This window comes from Panthera uncia (genome assembly GCF_023721935.1).
Source record: "Panthera uncia isolate 11264 chromosome C1 unlocalized genomic scaffold, Puncia_PCG_1.0 HiC_scaffold_3, whole genome shotgun sequence".
Classification (NCBI taxonomy): Eukaryota; Metazoa; Chordata; class Mammalia; order Carnivora; family Felidae; genus Panthera; species Panthera uncia.
The window spans coordinates 86,145,767-86,165,309 of NW_026057584.1; the positions used below are offsets into that span (position 1 = coordinate 86,145,767).

A 19,543-nucleotide genomic window follows, 5' to 3' on the forward strand; every position below is an offset into this window, starting at 1 on the left:
ACTGGAAAACTCTTTCTGAAAACCTCAGTGTTTGCTGGCATTTGTACATCATTGTTTTGTGTGCTTGCAAGCAGTTTTGCTTTTAACCCACTGTGACTTTTATTCCTTATGTTCTGAGATAAGAACTGTTCATCATTTTAAAGCTCTTAGCAAGAGTCAACTCTCCCATGATTATGAAGAAGCCTTTCTATCATAGTCCAGCATTTCCTGGTAAAAATGAAAATAACCTCACAACTTATTTTTAAATAAGTAAACCACCAGATGCTCATGAATTAAAGATAGAAAAATGTCAGATTCTACAAATGAGTGTATACTAAACATTGGTGGGAAAGGAAACTTACCAGTAGAAGATGTAAATTAACAGTCAAACCATTCATTAGTGCTATTTCTTTCTCATTGGCTCCTGCAGAGTAAACATATCATAATTTAGATTTTTCTATTCATGCTAAAGTTACTTGGAAAAACAAAGTAGGAAGGCTTTGCTCCTTCATCCTTAATGCTTTTAGAGATAAGGACATATTTGATGTGTCATCACAAAGAAATGGAAGTTTTCCCGCTTGACTCATTTTGCCAAATGATATCTGGACTCATGCACATAGCTAGCTAAAATTATATTTACTTTTTGATATAGTAAATAATAGCAACAAAATAATGAAGCATTTGCTTTTTCCTGTAAACTAAAAATGATTTATCCTATTATCAGGTAGTTTACCAAATTCCCACAGAGTACATTTTTGTGGTAAGTGTATCTCGAAAGAAATCAAGGCCAATCACAGGTTTAAAGCTGGTTGTTTCAAATGTCCAATTAAAACGCAACTTTAATAAAGACAGCTAGTTTGCCAAACATAATTCACTGTTATTGCAGTGAGACATATAGTAGTTTATAAGACAAAAGAGCTAGGAAGCAAAATACAAAGACCTAAATAGCTCTGGGATTTATTCATACACACCAAGATACAAGATAATTAATATAGATAGGTATCATCTGGTGGAGAACAAAATTAATATATCCACTACACAATCATAATCTGATCTCATTCTTAGTAAGGAGGGTTTGAATGCTAGAAATAGACCCAGAGACAAAACATATATTGGATACTTAAGAACTCAGAGTAATACAACAACAATAATAATACTTCCTTATTTTTAGTTCTTATGATGTCTCTTAAAAGCAATTAGACCTGTGGAATAGGAAAAATCTATTTAACCACCACTGACAAAAATGGGTGACTTAATGTTTGTAAAGCTGTATCAGGTGTTAGAGAACATGTACAATACAAATCCCATATTTCATATCCAAAGAGATATTTCTGTTAGAGTTCCATTTTAAAAGAAGAGACAAAAAGTACAATAATTAATCTAATTTATAGATAGATTTTAGGATAAATTCACTTGAGGAGAGGCCACTAGAAATAAGTTTATAACTTAGAAATTTATATTTCAACACAGTCATCTAGTCAAGAAAAACTTTATGTTGCATTTAGCAGATAGATTTCTCCATTTGATCATTTGATGTGCAAGGTTGGTAAACAATTGGTTAGAGAAATATCACTGGTCATTTGTTAAGGTGAACAGTGTCTGAAGTCAAGAGTCAGTGAGACCAATCTCATTCTACATTCCTAGCACTAAATAAAATTTGTCCTAGACATACAAGATAGATATGAATATGATAACCTTATGTTGCATATAGTGGCATATGTCTTCTCCTACAATATGAAAATCCCTTGGAAATATGTAAGATAAATGCTGCCAGCTTTACTATATTTGTTTCTTTGCATTATGGTATGACTTTTTCCTGTTATTTCTAAAACAAAACATTATCTAAGATATCTAACGTAATATTATCTTTAATTCTCTGAAGCTAATTACATGCATCGTTTCTGAAAACCATTTATTTCAAAAAATATTTTGGCAGGAAAAGTGAAAGGAGAAAAGGAAGGAAAAGTAGTATAAAGAGAGAGGAGATTTCATAGATACAGAAGCATCTGAAAGAATGTAATGAGAAGAAAAAAGAATTCAATAAGTTAGTTACCACAAAATGAAAACAAAGAAATAGAAGAGGCAGGAAGGGAGGGAGACTTTCTGATGAAGTTTAGACATCCTATTTTTGCTTAACAATTACACTCTGATTAAAATGACTGTAGATTTCTTGAAAATTTTAGTCCTCTAAACAATACAGTGTTCATTGTGGATAACCTAATTTTTTTTTTTTGGTAAAGAATGTAATGAACCGTTTGTGCTAGGCACAATTAATGTAGACATATACTTGACCCTGCTTCCAGCCCACCCCAGCCCCCACTTTCAATGGCATACTAATGGTTGGATCAATTCTTTGTAAATAATCCCTCACTGCCTTGAATAATTTATCTGTCAGGATGCACAAAAATTATCTCATCTTAGAACACTCCAAATTCAACCAAGTACTCCACAAAAAAGATCTCCTCACCTGCTAGTGAACTTTGTGAAGGAGACAGTCTATTTAATGTGTGTGCATATGTATGCAGGTATATGTGAGGACGGTGCAAATATTAAAGTTTCAGAACATTAATGGAAATGTTTATTTCAAATATAACCTAAAAGCACTGAAGAATCAAGGGTTCTTAACATCAAAGGACCACAAATCAGACTTTTTTAGCATATTTTTAAAGGAAAATTTACCTATTTGACCTATCTTTCGATTAAAATTGCATTTCTGAAACCAACAGTTGTTCTTCTAAGATATTTCAGTATCATCATCATGCCGTAAGAAAATTTTAAAAAATTAAACAAACTGAAATTCTTTCAAGATGGTTTTCCTTGTTCTTTTTCTTTTTCCTAAGAGCTTTTTTTGAATTAATGTTGACACATCAAGAACTATCTGCATTGCAGGGTAGAAACATTTTTAAACTTCCTGAAAGCTTATCAAGATTTGAAAATCTTTACTTTGGAAGATCACCCTCTCTTAGAAAAAAAGAAAGTTTCAAGATTACATTGGGAAGCATTGTCTACATACATTATCAACTCCCTGTAAGTCAAATATAGGAGGCTGATGTTCATTACCAACGTTTCTCTGCATGTTTCTAATTTTAGTTTAATTTCAAATATTTTGCCCAGAGAAGATGATAGGGCCCCCAGCTGGTTAGTGTTTAATAAGAGGATTCATGATGGATCTCCTACCTGCCATCCATGTTCTGTATAATTTATTAAGCAGATGCAAATGTTATTGTGGATTTGCTTATTTATAAGGTTTGTAGTTAGGCTCACTCTCAGAACTTTCCATTCTGTGTTTCAAGTGGTAAATTCCTGCTGCCTCTGTAGGTAGCTAGTGCATGGTTAAGGATTTGTAACTGGAGACAGCTTCCAGGGATTATTGCTTCTCAGAGGGTCAACCGTGAGTTTCATAAAGCAAATTTATGTCCACATTACAACATTTTTATAAGCTGAAATGCATGTATCTAGCCCTTTGTGATTTTTATGCACCCAGGGAAGAGAAGGCTTAATAATAATACTAATAATATTCTTCAGCAATTCTATTTCTAGCATCTTGATAATATGACATTAATTATAAGGGGAATTTACTCCATGTTTTGCAAAATTGTTGGCTCCATATAAAATGTTTTATTAATAGTTTTTCTGCTCAACTGAAATTGGAATTCTTTTCTATGTCTATGAAAAAATATAGGTGCTAATTGTCTCCTCCTCCTCTCCAACTACTCTATCAATTTGTACACGTAATAATTTTTATTACCCTCCTGCTACTTCTTTTAGGGAGATTTTATGGTGAAATAAAGGCTGTGGTTTTAAGAACCTGGAAGATTCCATCATTGCCCCAACTATACAACTTGTCTGTTTGCTCATGACACATTTAGGTAGCTGGGCAACTAGCAAAAATAAATTTGACTTCTGCTGCTCTTTACTGTGCTTACCATATAATTATTTTAATTATTTCATGATTTATACAACATCTACTTCCAACCAGGATTTGAGGTTTCTTTGGTTACAAAGTGAGGGAGCATTATAAAAAATAGCATTAGAGTACAATATATGCAGATGAGAAACAAACAAAAACTGTTAAATGTTTTTGTTACTTCCAATTCAGTCAAATTTTCTCAGAATTTCCTAGGAATCCAGGCAAAAAGGGAACCTGGGTGGGATTTGCAACAAACAAGATAAATACAAATATATGTAAAAACATTTTCTAAAATGATCTATTCCTAATAAAACAAACAGTGTGAACTTATTCATTTTTCAACTTGTCTTAAGAACCATTTCTCTAATATACACAACTGAAAAAAGTAAAGAAAATTGAAGGATAATAGTGACTAAAACTTTTTTTAAAAAAGTACCAAGTTTTTAAAATATCATTTATAATACACATTTGTAGACACAGTCAATTCATATTCCTTTGGTCAATAAGAAATAGTAGAAATATTTTCCTGATAAAACACAAATTGTAGAGAACAAAACAGACAGGTAATAAAATCACAATTAAACTAAAGATCACCTTCATTCACTGACATTTCAAAAGAAATTTTACAACGTATTTGTCATATGAGGCTTGAGACTTCAATAAGACTATCTCTACCTTATGTAAATCATTTATTATATATACTTATTATATATAATACTTATGATATATACTAACAATCATATATCTATAAACAAAATACATAATGTTTCTTGAGCTCCATGTCTACAAACGTGACTGTGCTCATTTCAAGAAGTAATTGTTATCTTTTACAACCCATATCATTAGGATCAACTGTCTGTAATTCAGTTAATACAACATTAAGGACAAAACCACAAAAAACAAAGAAGTTTGTCCCATATGTGTGATAACTTTGTATGGTATTTCAAAGACACAGAAAAATCCATAAAAGTAGAGTTGATAAATATATATATTTAATTTTTTAATACATTCAATCCTTTTACTTGTCTAAATAAATCTGACTAGTTAGTGGGCTTTTTTTTTTTCATTTTCCTTAGTAATTGTAATGAGAGGTGGCTCGTTTAAAATTTCAGTGATTGTTCTGATGCATTTGCTGGGCAACAAAATACTCGCATATTTAATAAGTTTCAACAGAGCTATAAACTTTTAAATGGTCAAAGGAAATCTTTTTGCAGGGTTTATTGGATTCATAAATAAATCTCACAAAATAATATTACCTTCCCACTTGCCTGGCCTGTATATAAATATCCTAACTTGTCTTTAGAGGATGATAAATATTAAGCACAAAACAACAGGATTAGAATGCAGTTTATGTTCTGAAAGCAAACCTCATAAAGAAAAAAAACAATCCACAGCTAAAGAAAACATATATGCTCAGGTCAAATTAATCCAGGATTTCTTCAGGTTTTTTTTTTTTTTTATTTCTATGTTAGACATTTGAATGAATATAATTAGCTTCTTAAAAAAATGAACCCATATGGAAGCATTATTAAACAACGATTTAACACATCCTTAAATATAATCAAGGACTTTCCTCCATCAGAATATACACTCCTCTGGATAATGCTGACACCTGATCAAGTGCTCTGTGTTCTCAAGGACCTGATTGGTCTGGTAGGAGATGTTAGGTTTTCATACCTGCCCTGGCTGACCAATATTCTGCCCATGGGTCCCAGCCTCAGGCATTGAGAGCTATGCAGATTCACCCCAGGGCTCCTTGCAAAGGTCTGGATTCAAGCCCTGAACACTCAGCCTGTCTCCTTGTGCTGCCTCCAAACTGTGTTTCCAGGCTTCCAACTGCTACTTTGTTGAGCAGCTGAGGTATTTCTGGTCTATAGAGATTTCTATTGATTTTTTTTTTTTTTTTAGTGCTGCTATAAGTCTGTAAATCTAATGTTTTTCCTATCATTTCTATGTGTTAGGAATAGAAGGGATCCCTTTCAGTTTGTACTTAAATCTGTTATTTTAAATAAGAAGTCAATATTCTGATCCTATAATATAACCACATAAAACAGAAATGTATATGGTATAATGATTACTCAACAATGGCTAGTAGGAAATAGCACTTGCTTTTGCTTGCAACCCTTCTATTTGTTTTCAACTTTATGAATATGTAACACTATTTAACACAAAACTAAAAATAGATTTTCCTTAGAAGTCTGGTAATTTGGGCTACATCACACATGAGTGTCTTTTCCACTGTGCATGTGATGGGGTTTGCTGTAAGGTGACCCTATTGAGCCACTGTATTGGGAAAACTCATGTCAGAATCTTTAGGTTGTCCAAATATCACAGAGAAGACGTTAGTAGTTTCCTGCATAGATACTGGATGCTAAGTTAGAACAGAGGCAGGTAAACATTTATTTAACTCTTCTGTCTTCACCAAGGAATTTGTTACAGACTAAACTGTGTCCTGCTGAAATTCCTATGTTCAGGCCTTAACCTCCAGTGTGACTGTATTTGGAGACAGGGCCTAAAGGAGGTAATAAAGTTTAAATGAAGTCATAAAGGTGAGGTCTTAACCCAACAGGACTGATGTCCCTACAAGAAGAGAGACACCAGAGATCTCTTTCTCAATGAGTGTGCACAGAGGAAAGGCCAACTGAGGAGGACACAAAAGGCAGCCACACACAAGCCAGGAAGAGAGTCCAACCAGAAACCAATGCTTGGATCTTGGACTTCTGGCCTCTGTCTTGAACTGTGAGAAAATGTCTGTTGTTTAAACCACCCAGTCTATGGTATTTTGTTATGGCAGCCTGAGCAGAGTAATATAGTATACATATCCTCCCTTTGGAACCTGCTTTTCCCTTCGCCAGAGACTCACCCAGCAGTCCCCGGGGGGAGGACTCACCTGACAGCATGGAGTGGGCAAAGGGAGCTGGCATTCTAACTGAATTTTAAACAGACTTACAACACATCTCTCTGTTTTCATCCTATTTTACTCACACTTTTAGAGATGCTTATCGTAATTCCCAAACTTTTGAAGGCTCTGCATGTAAAGCAGGTGGCTTTCCATTTTTTGCCATTGAGAGATTAAGATTTGGTTAATTTAATTTTATTTTGCAAAAGCAGTTACCATTTGTCCACCTGCTATCCAACTCCCAAAATGTTGCTATAATCTCCTTTGCTATTCTATTTGTTCTTCAGGGTTTACACTTTTTTATTTATTTTTTTAAATTTCATTACAGGTTGTTTAGTGAGAATTCAGTAAAAAGACTTAAATGCATGTTCAGTCCTCTATCCTTAACTGGAAATTACCTCTGTTTTGAAGCACTAGTCCCAATGTTTGTTTTGTTTTGTTTTGTATTTCTTTGTGTTATGTATAGATTATGTATATATATATTAATTTTACTTTTTTTTTTGGTATCTTCCTTTAATGGGAGTCCCATGAGGATACCTCATGGGATAAGGGTGTTGAGTATTCTGACTCACTCTTTTACTTACTCACCATTTGTCCTCAGTGCCTATCACAAATCCTGACAGACACACAGCAGAGGCTCAATAATTATTTTTTGAACAAACTATTCCTCAGGTTTACATGGTGTGCCAATTGCCATAATTCTTTCAGGTGTAAGTCTTACTTTCTTCACTCTAATTCTACTTTGTCCCAGCTCACATTGCTTTGGTTTTCTGATCCCTGACCAAGATACAATTGGAATGAGGCAATAAAGATATTTTTATACTTGTCTGTAGAGGAGTGAGGTTTGAAAAGGCATTATGAAAGTTTGAGGTTTCCTCCAAATAGTTCCAAATAATAGCACTCCAATTGTTTAAATATCATTAATTTTTTGTTCAATGCCGTAAATATCATACAAGATTTCAAGCAATGCTGAATATTTAACCCAATTAAATATTTTAATTTTTTTAAAATTTTGTTTATTTTTGAGAGAGAAAGAGACAGAGCACGAACAGGGCAAGGGCAGAGAGAGAGGGAGACACAGAATCTGAAGCAGGCTCCAGGCTCTGAGCTGTCAGCACAGAGCCTGATGAGGGGCTCAAACTTGTGAATCAGGAGATGACCTGAGCTAAAGTCAGATGCTCAGCTGACTGACCCACCCAGGCGCCCCCCCACCCATTAAATAACTTTTTTTCAAAATGTTAACATATTCACCATCTAAAACTTTCCTTGAATATTACCTAGAGTACATACAACTCATTTTAGGAAACACATAAACCAAAGAACAGCATCAACCGTATTATTTCTAATAATTCTCAGATTAACCTGAAGTTTATCACCATGGATCAAACTGAAACAAGCCAGGGGCGCCTGGGTGGCTCGGTCGGTTGGGCGTCCGACTTCGGCTCGGGTCATGATCTCGCGGTCCGTGAGTTCGAGCCCCGCGTCGGGCTCTGTGCTGACAGCTCGGAGCCTGGAGCCTGTTTCAGATTCTGTGTCTCCCTCTCTCTCTGCCCCTCCCCTGTTCACGCTCTGTGTCTCTCTCTGTCTCAAAAATAAATAAACGCTAAAAAAAAAATTAAAAAAAAAAAAAAAAAAAAAAACTGAAACAAGCCAAACCCTGCTTGGCATTTTAGGATTTTAGCATGTAAAGGTTAGTGTTTACTTTATCATGTATAATGAAGTATTAGAAAATTTAAGTTGATTTTTATGAGATTTATTTAATTACAAATAAATACAATGCATGTGTTTTTTATTGGAGAGTAAATGTTACTGTTAAAATACACAAGAAAAAATAATAAACTATTTTACTTCTGTACTAAATAACCCAGTTATGTTCTCTATAGCCACCACGTCTCAAAGGTATCCTCACTCTTTACCTTACTGGGTTAAAATAGAAAATCAGGATGTTCTTCAATAAAATTTTTACTTTATAATCTAGGTTTATATCTAAATGGTAATGCCTTTATGATTCTTTTGGGAAAAATCCATTTTGTACTTACCTACAATGTCATTCATAAGGCCTAAAATAGTCTCATCTCCTGTAATCCAAGGACGTTTCCCTATCTCGTGACCATAGGCTCCCCTGAAATTGGAAAGGGACATAAACGTTATTAGTTTGTTGGAGGATACTTGAGACTGCCCATGTACTATTCCATTTTTTTTGTCTATTTTAGCATCTAAGATGTTCCTTTTTCTTTTTTATTTTGAAAATTTCAAAACTATTTGAACATTCTACTTGTATACCTGTAAGCATATAGTAAGTAGTATCTACACTAAAACATAGCTACTATTTTTTGAGGCTAAAGATTAAAATGATTACGAATTCAGTTTTTAAATACAGCTACAATCTGTAAACTAAATAAGAGTGTATATAACATGACTACACTCATGATGACATTTTAAGTAGATAAATAAACTTGGCAATAATCAAAGCAAACACTGTATCTTGACCTGTTTTCTAGCAATTACATCTACCATATTATAGCTCAATTTTATTCTTCTAGTAAGTAAATATCCCCGTTAGGCATAATGACAAAACACAAAATGCCTAAGAGAACTTTAACTTTCAAGAAGTTTCCATTACATGAGGAAGGCAAATACTTTTGAAATACACAGAAAGGAATTGAAACAAAGAATCAAGGTGGGGAGTGACTTCATGTGCTGTTTCAAACTTGTGCCTTAGGGAACTCTGAATTAGACTGTCCTTAATTCTTTAGGAATCTAAAGACTGCATAAAGTTGTAGGAAAGGCATAAGCATGTATGTTTTGTGTAGTGCAGTCTGTGCCTGGATCTATGCTTGAAATCCAGTGAGCTGGCAGTGGTGACGTGGTAAACCTGCTCTCAGAGGTGAAGGGGGGCAGAATATGTCCCCCCGAAACATGTCGCTGTGGTGTATTGATTATCTTGAGCTGCAGGCTTAAAAAAAAAAAACTGCTAATACAGGGAGAGGTTGTCCCTGAACTCCCTTATCTGCCTGAAGACAGATCCCCAAAAGGAATTCGGCTGTCATCAATCCCCTCCCTGGGAGTTTCATCAACCAGAAAAGATTGACTCTTGTCACAGGAAAGGGGAGTAGAAGTCAACACCACATCCAGTTGGGCTTTGTCACGATCTATTCTATCTTTTATCTATTCTCCTAAGGGCTCTTTCATCTTTCCTGAAAATCACATATTCTCTCCTCTGTGGCCTCTCCTCTTATCCTCCTCCTCTTTCCCTATTAAGATAGGATTTAAGCCTGAATTCTAAGTCATTGCGAGGAGTTCTTTTCCCCTCGCACGTGTCTCCCATGTGTGTAAGGTATACATGCTAATAAATGTGGGTTTTTTTTCTCTTGCTGATCTTTTATTATAGGGGTCTCAGCTAAGAATTCAGAAGGATATGGGGAATTTTTTTTTCCTCCCTGAAAGAGCAGTGAGGTAACAAGAGGAAAGGACCCCTGTTTTTAGCTTTTGTTGATTTGACGGTGTGAATATTCCCTGTGGTCCATTTCTTGGCATCCACAAAATTCCTGAATATTTAATGACTGGTTTTCATTGCCTGGTCACAGCCAATTCCAGGTCACCACTGGTTATGACACTATATGTATTAGAAGCTAATAAGGGGGCGCCTGGGTGGCTCAGTGGGTTGAGCTGCCGACTTCAGCTCAGGTCATGATCTCGCGGTCAGTGAGTTCGAGCCCCGCGTCGGGCTCTGTGCTGACAGCTCAGAGCCTGGAGCCTGTTTCAGATTCTGTGTCTCCCTCTCTCTGACCCTCCCCCGTTCATGCTCTGTCTCTCTCTGTCTCAAAAATAAATAAACGTTAAAAAAAAAAAAAAAAGAAGCTAATAAGGCCTGTAAAAGCAAAAGTAAATGGGTGGCAATATGTACCTTAAAGGATTGCAATGGAATAACATGTAACACCCCTTTTCTGACTATTCCCTAACGTAAATCTAATGCTACAACTCCCTTCTTGGGCATGTGGGTTACAATGCAGTTTTTAAACTAATATTTTGATTACCGTATAAACTGACACGAGGGAAGAGGACTTTCTTTGAGGATAAACAGAGACTGTAAGAACTGAGGAGGAAGAGAAGGGCAATTGCTAGCTATTATTATTCATATTATTATTAGATAGCCTGCAGCTTGCCTCTTCTTGACTTCCAATATAAATGCTAAAGACAAAAATCATTATCATTAAATGGTAGTTAAAGGCAGATACTTGGATCCTTTTTTATTTTAATCACACAGAGCTCCATGGCCTTGCTGATAGCACAATACATCTTATTACATTTAGGTAGTAAAATTCTATGTTCTGCCTCAGAGAATTTATATCTCAGAATATTATGCCACCTACTTCTCACTCTGGTAGACACCGAGGCAATAATCTTTAAGAGTATGTTTCTTCTTGCAATGCATTTGCCATCTCCCTCCCTTTAAAATATCACACACAGAGTCTGCTTCTTCATTTTGTCAGTCTACTAGCCTGGGGTAGTGAAATGTATTTAGGAAGTTGTTACCCCAATAAAGTCCAACTAAAGTGGCCTGTCTTTATAAAGAGTTGATGTAGATTACAGTGCAAGTTTAAACATATGTATCAGAGAAAACGATGATATTGCTCTCATTCAAAACTGCCTAAAATACTTGCAGCACAGTTGGAATGTTCTTTTACAAGTGCTGGAAAGGAAAAGAGCGTGGCAAACAGTTCACTCCCCATTGAGGCATAAATCATTCCCCCTGAGTGAGGTGCTCTCTGAGATGTCTATGGAGTGCTATCTGCTCACGAAATTAGATCTCAGGACGTAAAAGCCTATTAGGAAGTTAATAGTGGATCCTCTTTGAAATAGGACCATGCTTTAACCATCCTACAAAATAAAAATTAGCCCAGCTTTTTAAAGCTCCTCCCAGCCCCGCCCATGAGTAAGTAAATAAATAAGACATTAATGATTGGCCAACACAGATGTCAGGAAAATCTTTGTAACATGTAATTCCATGTACTTTCTTATTCATGCTGAAGGCTGGCAGACTATGCCACACTAAAATATGCCTCTTTGGCATAAAGAATACCTTGAGCTGAAGGCACCTGATGAACAGCAGGTGCAGGGACTAGATTCCTCTGAATTCCCCCATCTGCCTAAAGACAGGTCCTCCAAGGGAACTCAACTATCATCAATCCTTCCCCAGGAATTTCATCAACCAGGGAAGATTAACTCTTGTTCCAGAGAGGAGCCTACAAGTCAACACCACACCCAGATGACTTTGTCACAAACTCTCAGGTCTCCCATTTATTCTTCTAAGTGCTTTACATCCTTCCTAAAAATAATTTATTCTCCTCTATGTGGCCTACATTTTCCTCCTCTTCCCCTCTTAAAATGATATATAAGATCTCAAATGTCACCAATTTTTTTTGGTGTTCACTTTTTTTTCTTGCCACTGAAAGGGCGGGCCTACGCCGGCCAACTCCATCTTGTTCTGTGCCCTTCACCTAGACCACGCCTCTACCCCTTGAGTAACCTCCCGCTCACCCGTTCAGACGCCCAGGGACCTGCGTTAACAGGACTCCGACCCTTCCCCAGACAATCAGCTGAGGCCACAGCCATTACCTCACCAACTGTCCCTAGGCCCCAATAAAACCTTTGTCCTTTTGAAACTCCTCTCTCTCCCTGGTATCTCACCGCTGCGTCGGTGCAGGTAGGGGATTGAGCTAGAGCTAGCTCGAATAAAGGCTCTTCTGCTTTTGCATCGGACTCGGCTCCTTGGTGGTCTTTGCGGATCACGAATTCTGGGCATAACACCACGCTCTCATGCATATATTAACAATTAATAAATATTAATTATTATTTCTTATTAATCTGTGTGTTGTCAGTTTATTTGATAGATCAGTTGTTGAATGTAGGGGGTAGAGGGAGCATTTTTCTCTCCTAGAATACACTTTTTTTTTTTTTTTACAGAAACACTTGAATTGAATGAAACTGTAGTGTCGGCAGGAGCATGCCTCTCCCACGTGTGTCACCAGCACCCTCCCTGCACACATTGCCATGTCAAGTCAGGCATTGTCTGAACACTAGGTGGTTTGTTCCTAATGTGAAATTCAGTGGGCTATTTTCTTAAATAAGTCGACCTAAAATGTCACAGGTCTTAGAAGAATCCCCGTAAAGACACAAACTGGGTCAAGTCTTTGCGCCTACGAAAAAGAAAGAAAACCATATACCTAGTAGATAAGACAATGAAAAAAAACCTAAAGTATTGTGATTATATCTTAGAGACCTAATATACATTTCTCAACTTACAGTGTGCTCTTTGGGACGGATATATCTTTCTCGTCTAGCCAAACTTTCCCACTATGATTATTAACCCATGTTATTCTCCTTTAATCTGGGCCATTAGTAAATCCATAATACATAAATATGTAATTTTAAATTTCTAAAAAAATTCTGGCCAATCCACAGTATTCAAGCATATTAATGCTGTTTCTTATGGTTATAGCCCCATTTCTGATAATAAATTATCATATGTGAAATGAGTCAAATAATCATAAAAATTTTCTATTTCAGAATATTGAAAATATCTAAATGCTGTCATTTCACAAAGCAAAAATAATTCCCCCAAGTAAAGTGTTATTAATCTACTTTAAAAATCGCATGCAGTAGAAAGTAGCCATAATGAGAAGTTAAACAAAATCCACAGAGGTAAGTGCATTATTTTCATAGTTTTGTCTTGAATAACTTAAAATTTTAGAAGAAATCAGTTAGGTCCAAAAATATTTCTTTTTAAAAAAAATTTTTTTAACATTTATTTATTTTTGAGACAGAGAGAGAGCACGAACAGGGGAGGGTCAGAGAAAGAGGGGGACACAGAATCTGAAACAGGCTCCAGGCTCTGAGCTGTCAGCACAGAGCCCGACGCGGGGCTCAAACCCACGGACCACAAGATCATGACCTGAGCCGAAGTCGGATGCTTAACCGACTGAGCCACCCAGGCACCCTGGTCCAAAAATGTTTCTAAGTGTGCCTCTATTCTTGACTTTCTTTTAGCATAATTAATCAAAGATGGTAGCCCTATGAATTATAAAAATCAGGCTGCCTTATCGCCAGTGATGGTTTATTTTGTAGATAGGTAGGTACTAAGTCTGTGATAGGATGTAAAAGATAGAGATACGAACAATAATAGCCATAAGCCAAGTGGCATTTCCTACCTTATATGTCATAAATGGCCAGTCAGACTTGGTATCAATATCCCAGAGCAATATCTCACTTAGGCAAAGTACTGTAATTTTTAGTTACTGTTAAGATTATAATTTTTTAATATATTTTTTCCTGTTAAGAAACTAATTTCACTTTGCATTATTTAGGAACTGTGTAGCTCTCTTTGACTCAGTCCTTCTTGAAGTCTTCCACTCATCAAGAAGAGAGGAAGGCACTGGCCTGATTTGGTTATCAGCTAAGAAGTAGGGCCGAAGTGGGGTTGGAGAAGGTGAAGAGAAACAGATAATCAGAAAAACTCACCACAATAATGGGAGGCCCTGGACCTAGAGGCAAACCAAACATATGTGGGGGTATTTAGTACAAAAACACAAGCAGAAGCCAGACAAGTGAACAGACCAACAGCCCACCATAGTGGCAAGAAGATTACTTAAATTAAAAGCATGTGAACAAACAGCAGCCTAAGAAACACTAGACTTAGGGAGAACATCCTGAAAATGATTAGAAATATTTTAAAAATATATTCTGATTATTAGAATCTCAAAATAGATATGAAGGGAAGCCAAACCTGAAAGGAAAAAAATGCAGGAAAATGAAACCAAATCAGATAAGAATTCTGAGCAAGACATTTGGCTCTCATGGAAACTCTGTCTTCTTCTTTCTTCAGTTTTCATGACACTGGGCCTTCATATTGGTAACAGTGCCTCTGTTTCAAGTTTATTTTAACACTGCCTGTGCTAGTACCGCAGGCATTAGATAACACTGCAAAGTTCTTCTTTTTTTTTAAGTTTATTTATTTATTTTGATAGAGACAGAGACAGTGTGAGTGCATAAAGGGCAGAGAGACAGGTAGAGAGAGAGAATCCCAAACAGGCTCCGTGCTGCCAGCACAGAGCCCAATGTGGGGCTCGAACTCACAAACCCAAGAGATCACTATCTGAGCTGAAAGCAAGACTCAGGCGCTTAACCTACTGAGCCATCCAGGCACCCCGTAACATTGCAAAGTTCTTAATTTCAGTGGTTAAGAATATAAATTCACAACTCAATGCAAAAATCATAGAGGCTTACATAATTTATTAAGCCTGTATAACTTTATCTGCATAACTTGTATGCATAAATTGAAAAGTAAATATCACCACATTTGGAAGCATTTTGCACTAGCAGGGTTTAGTATTTAAAAAATGAGGGTCATAGTTAATAAAAATGGTTAATATTCATTTTTGGCCCTAATATAAAAGGGAGCAGAGAATTAGATTGGATTTGAACTTTAGAGTGTCCTTGCCCCCTGGATATTCGTTCAGCAAGGCTGTGCATTTTTATCCTTTAGGCATTTAAAAAAGATTCTGCCCTGCTGTCCTGTTCATCTGCTATGATTACCGTACTTTACTAGGAGACTGGTTGATTGTTTTCAAGACTTTAAAGTTGTATTCCAGGGAAGTGTCTTTATGTCATAGCACCCTTCTATTGTTGTTGATTTTAAATTTTATATTTTACCTTGTGACAATGGAAAATTACATACTCTTAAGCCCTTCTACCTATTTTTCATTAGACAGATGATTCAGAAAGGAGGTGCATTATTAATGCTTCAAGCAATGTCAACTAAATTTTAAAAAGACTTCTGAGTAAAAGATGAGGTAGCTAGTTTGTTTTATTTTGTCTTTGTTTTGTTTTATTTAGCCTTCTTGCTTTATTATTTTTTAAATTATTTTGTTTATTTTGAGAGAGTGAGAGACAGAGAAGGAGCAGGGGAGGGGCAGAGAAAAGCCCAAGCAGGCCACATGCTATCAGTGCAGAGCCTGTTGTGGAGCTCAAACCCACAAACTGCAAGATCATGACTTGAGCCAAATCCAAGAGTCAGACGCTCAAGCGACTGAGACATCCAGGTGGTCCTAGTCTTTTTGCTTTAAATTGTGGTGGCCCAGTCACCATCAGGGTCCCTGTTGCCCTGTGGATGTCAGTGGTGTTTGAGGGCCATGATCAAAATCGCGTTCTATCCTATCTCACTGCCCATCTTTGATCTCAAAAGTGTTCATTATTTCTTTGGTCCTAAATGTTTAGCTTAAAATTTTACTCTGGACCTTTTCAGCTAAGGTTCTGTTGGGAGGAAAACTTCTCCTCTATTAGTTTACATCCTTTTGGTTGAGGGCCTGAAGGTTGATTGATATGAGATAGATTAACAGGAAAAGTTTCTTTCATGGGCACGCAGAAGTACTCAACACAAAAGTGATTCACTGAATCGCTTAGGATGATTCATCATCCTAAAAAAGAATGAAATCTTGTCCTTTACAACAATGTGGGTGGCTCTAGACAGTACAATGCTGAGTGAAATAAGTCAGTCAGAGAAAGACAAATACCATACAATTTCAATCAGTTGTGGAGTTTAAGAAACAATGATCAAAGGAAAATAAAAGAGACCCAAAAAACCAAACTCTTAACTAAAGAGAAAAAAACTGATGGTTACCAGAGGGAGGTGGTGGGGGGATGACTGAAATAGGTGAGGAGGATTAAGAGCACATTTATAGTGATGAGCACTGACTAAAATATAGAATTGTTGAATCACTATATTGTACACCTGAAACTAATGAACTCCATATGTTATTTATACTTGAATTTTTTTAAAAATGAAGAAAAATATTAAAAATGGACTATATATATATATATATATATATATATATATATATATATATAAAACATCACCTTTATCTTTATCCATTTATCTATGGATAGACACATGAGTTGCTTCCGTATCTTGGCTATTGTACACAATGTTGCAATAAACATAGGGATGCACACATCTTTTCAAACTAGTGTTTTTGTTTTGTTTGGGCAAATATTCAATAGTGGAATTACTGGATCATACAGTAATTCTAGTTTTAATTTTTTGAGGAACCCTTGCACTGTTTTCCACAGTGGCTGCAACAGTTTGCATTCCCACTAGCAGTGCATTTCTTCACATCCTTGCCAACACTTGTTATTTCTTATGTTTTTTATTCAAGCCATTCTGACAGTTAAGAGGTGATACCTCACTGTGGTTTTAATTTGCATTTCCCTGACATTGAGTGATATTGAGCACCTTTTCACAGGTCTTATTTTTAATAGTGTAAATATTAAACAATTTAAAAATAATATGAAATTTTGGGGGGCGCCTGGGTGGCTCAGTCAGTTAAGTGTCCAACTTTAGCTCAGGTCATGATATGGTTCATGGGTTCGAGCCCCACATCAGCTCTGCACTGACAGTGTGGAGTCCATTTGGGATTCTCTCTCTCTCCCTTTCTCTGTCCCTGCCCCACTTGTGTTCTCTCTCTCTCTCTCTCTCAAAACTAAATAAATAAGCTGTAAAAAGAATATTACATTTTCTATAGCTAAAAGTATTTTTAAAGTATTTTTAGTTTCAGCTTTATTAGTAACTACTGAGGAAGGATAAGAAGCACATAGGATTAAGTTATTTCCCTAAGGGAATTTATAATATGGCTGAGAATATGAGGCCAATGAAAATAGACACCTCTAAACTACTTATCCCAGATCAGTGATTATTAATGCAATGGACAGTTGGGGAGAAGAGATCATCTGCATGATTGAGAAGGTTGAGATTAAGAAAGGTAAGCATCCAGGGAAGCAGAAGGTATGAAGGGTTTCATAGGCAGAAGAGTAAAAATAGAACAGAAGAGATGGAGGGGAAAAAAAAAAAAAAAAAACAGATATGATTTCAGATTCCCACATGGTTGGAGCAAACCCACTTAGCTAAGCCCAGAGTATCTTTTTAGTAAGCACGCTCAGTTTGGGGATAGCAGTACCTTCTGCTCCACTATTTTCTCCCTCTCAATAATTTTTACTTTCTTATTTATAAAAATCAGTGTGATAGAATTTAGCTGGAATGACTCATGAAAATACTGAATTGAATTCTAAATATTAACTCCTTTAATCAGTCACAAAATAAAATAAAATGATTACATATGATTTAGATATATCAACTTGGGAGAGGGACTTTTTTCTAATATTGTAAAAGTGTTATTCTTGACTCTGCCACTAACTTGTCATCCGACCTTATTTACTGATCCTTAGTTATGTCATTAATAAAATAAGAGTATTGAATGACATGATTCCTAAGGTCCCTCTGTATCCTAAACTTCCTGGAGTCTATTGTATACCTTTCTAAATATTAGATAACCTAGTGTGATTTTTAAAGTTCTTACTGATTCAAAGAGATACATGCACCCTGATGTTTATAGCAGCATTATCAACGATAGCCAAATTATGGAAACAACCCAACTGTCCATCTATAATGAAGAGGATATAGATGCAATGGAAATCTACTCATTTATAAAAAGGAGGAATTTTTGTCATTTGCAACAATGTGGATGGAACTTGAATATATTATGCTAAACGAAGTAAGTCAGTCAAAGAAAAATTCCATATGATTTCACTCATATGTGGAATTTAAGAAATAAAATAGATAAACATAGTAGGGGAGAAAAAAGAGGCAAGCCAAGAAACAAACTCTTGACTGTAGAGAACAAACTGCCGGTTACTGGAGGGGAAGGGGACAGGGGAGTGGGTTAAATAGGTGATGGGGATTAAGGAGGGCACTTGTGATGAGCACTGGGTGTTACATATATGTAAGTGATGAATCACTAAATTCTACACCAGAAACCCATATTACACTTCATGTTAACCAACTGAAATTTAAATAAAAATTTGTAGAAAAAAAATAAAGTCCTTGTGTGAGATGTCAAATGATAGCTTTTGAAATAATACTTACATTTTGGCCCACTTATCTAGTTCTTCTTCCAGATATGCTTTAACCACTTTTGGTTGCAGGCCAAGAGAATTGCCCAAGAAATAGATGGCATTTTCATCCTTATTCACTAAAGATAAATCAACTGAAACAGAAAGAAATGAAAAAAATGCTTATTCAATTAATTAACCTTCTTCCATTTGGCATTGTTAATCCAGTACAAATAATTAATGTAATTAACTCCAATAAGGATAATAAATAACTTATAATTCTTCCCAAAGATAATATCACATTCTCAGAAAAATAATTATTCTTTTACATTTATATTTTAAAATATAATTTAAACGTATAGACTTTTATTGAGAGCTCTCATATTTATTGTGCTCCACAAGGAAGTCTAAATTAGCAACTATACCCAATCATAAATGGACAAAGGCAAAGAAAAATGTTAGAAGCAGAATTTTTATAGGAAGTATATCAGCCCACCTAGACATACTAGAAATTTACCAGAGTCTAAGCAAGTACTCACCCTCTTCAATAACTGATGTTGTAGATAAGGCAAATAAAAAAAAATTAAAGGAGTACTTACATATCTGAAGTAGATATATTAGCTTTATACATTTTGTCACTCTATATATCTATATACATATATTAATATATACATATGCAAAGATTGTTCTCTGTATCTATGTCTCATTCAAATAAAACAGAATTTTAGTGATCTGTCTATCTTACAACTCTCCTTTGACTGCAACAAATACAGTTTCACTAGCAAACCAATTCATGTCTGAAGACTCAACGT

At 35.7% G+C, this 19,543-nt stretch overlaps 1 protein-coding gene across 1 annotated transcript in view; it reads right to left on the reverse strand.

The window, feature by feature from the left end:
• Positions 1 to 19,543, reverse strand: part of KYNU (kynureninase) — a 115,906-nt gene that overhangs the window by 75,564 nt on the left and 20,799 nt on the right. The window contains exons 3-5 of the mRNA XM_049615675.1: positions 18,766 to 18,886; positions 8,828 to 8,910; positions 342 to 403 (exon numbers count right to left, since the gene is read on the reverse strand). Of these exons, the coding sequence (XP_049471632.1) occupies positions 342 to 403; positions 8,828 to 8,910; positions 18,766 to 18,886 (266 nt within the window). The remainder of the gene's footprint in view (positions 1 to 341; positions 404 to 8,827; positions 8,911 to 18,765; positions 18,887 to 19,543) is intronic.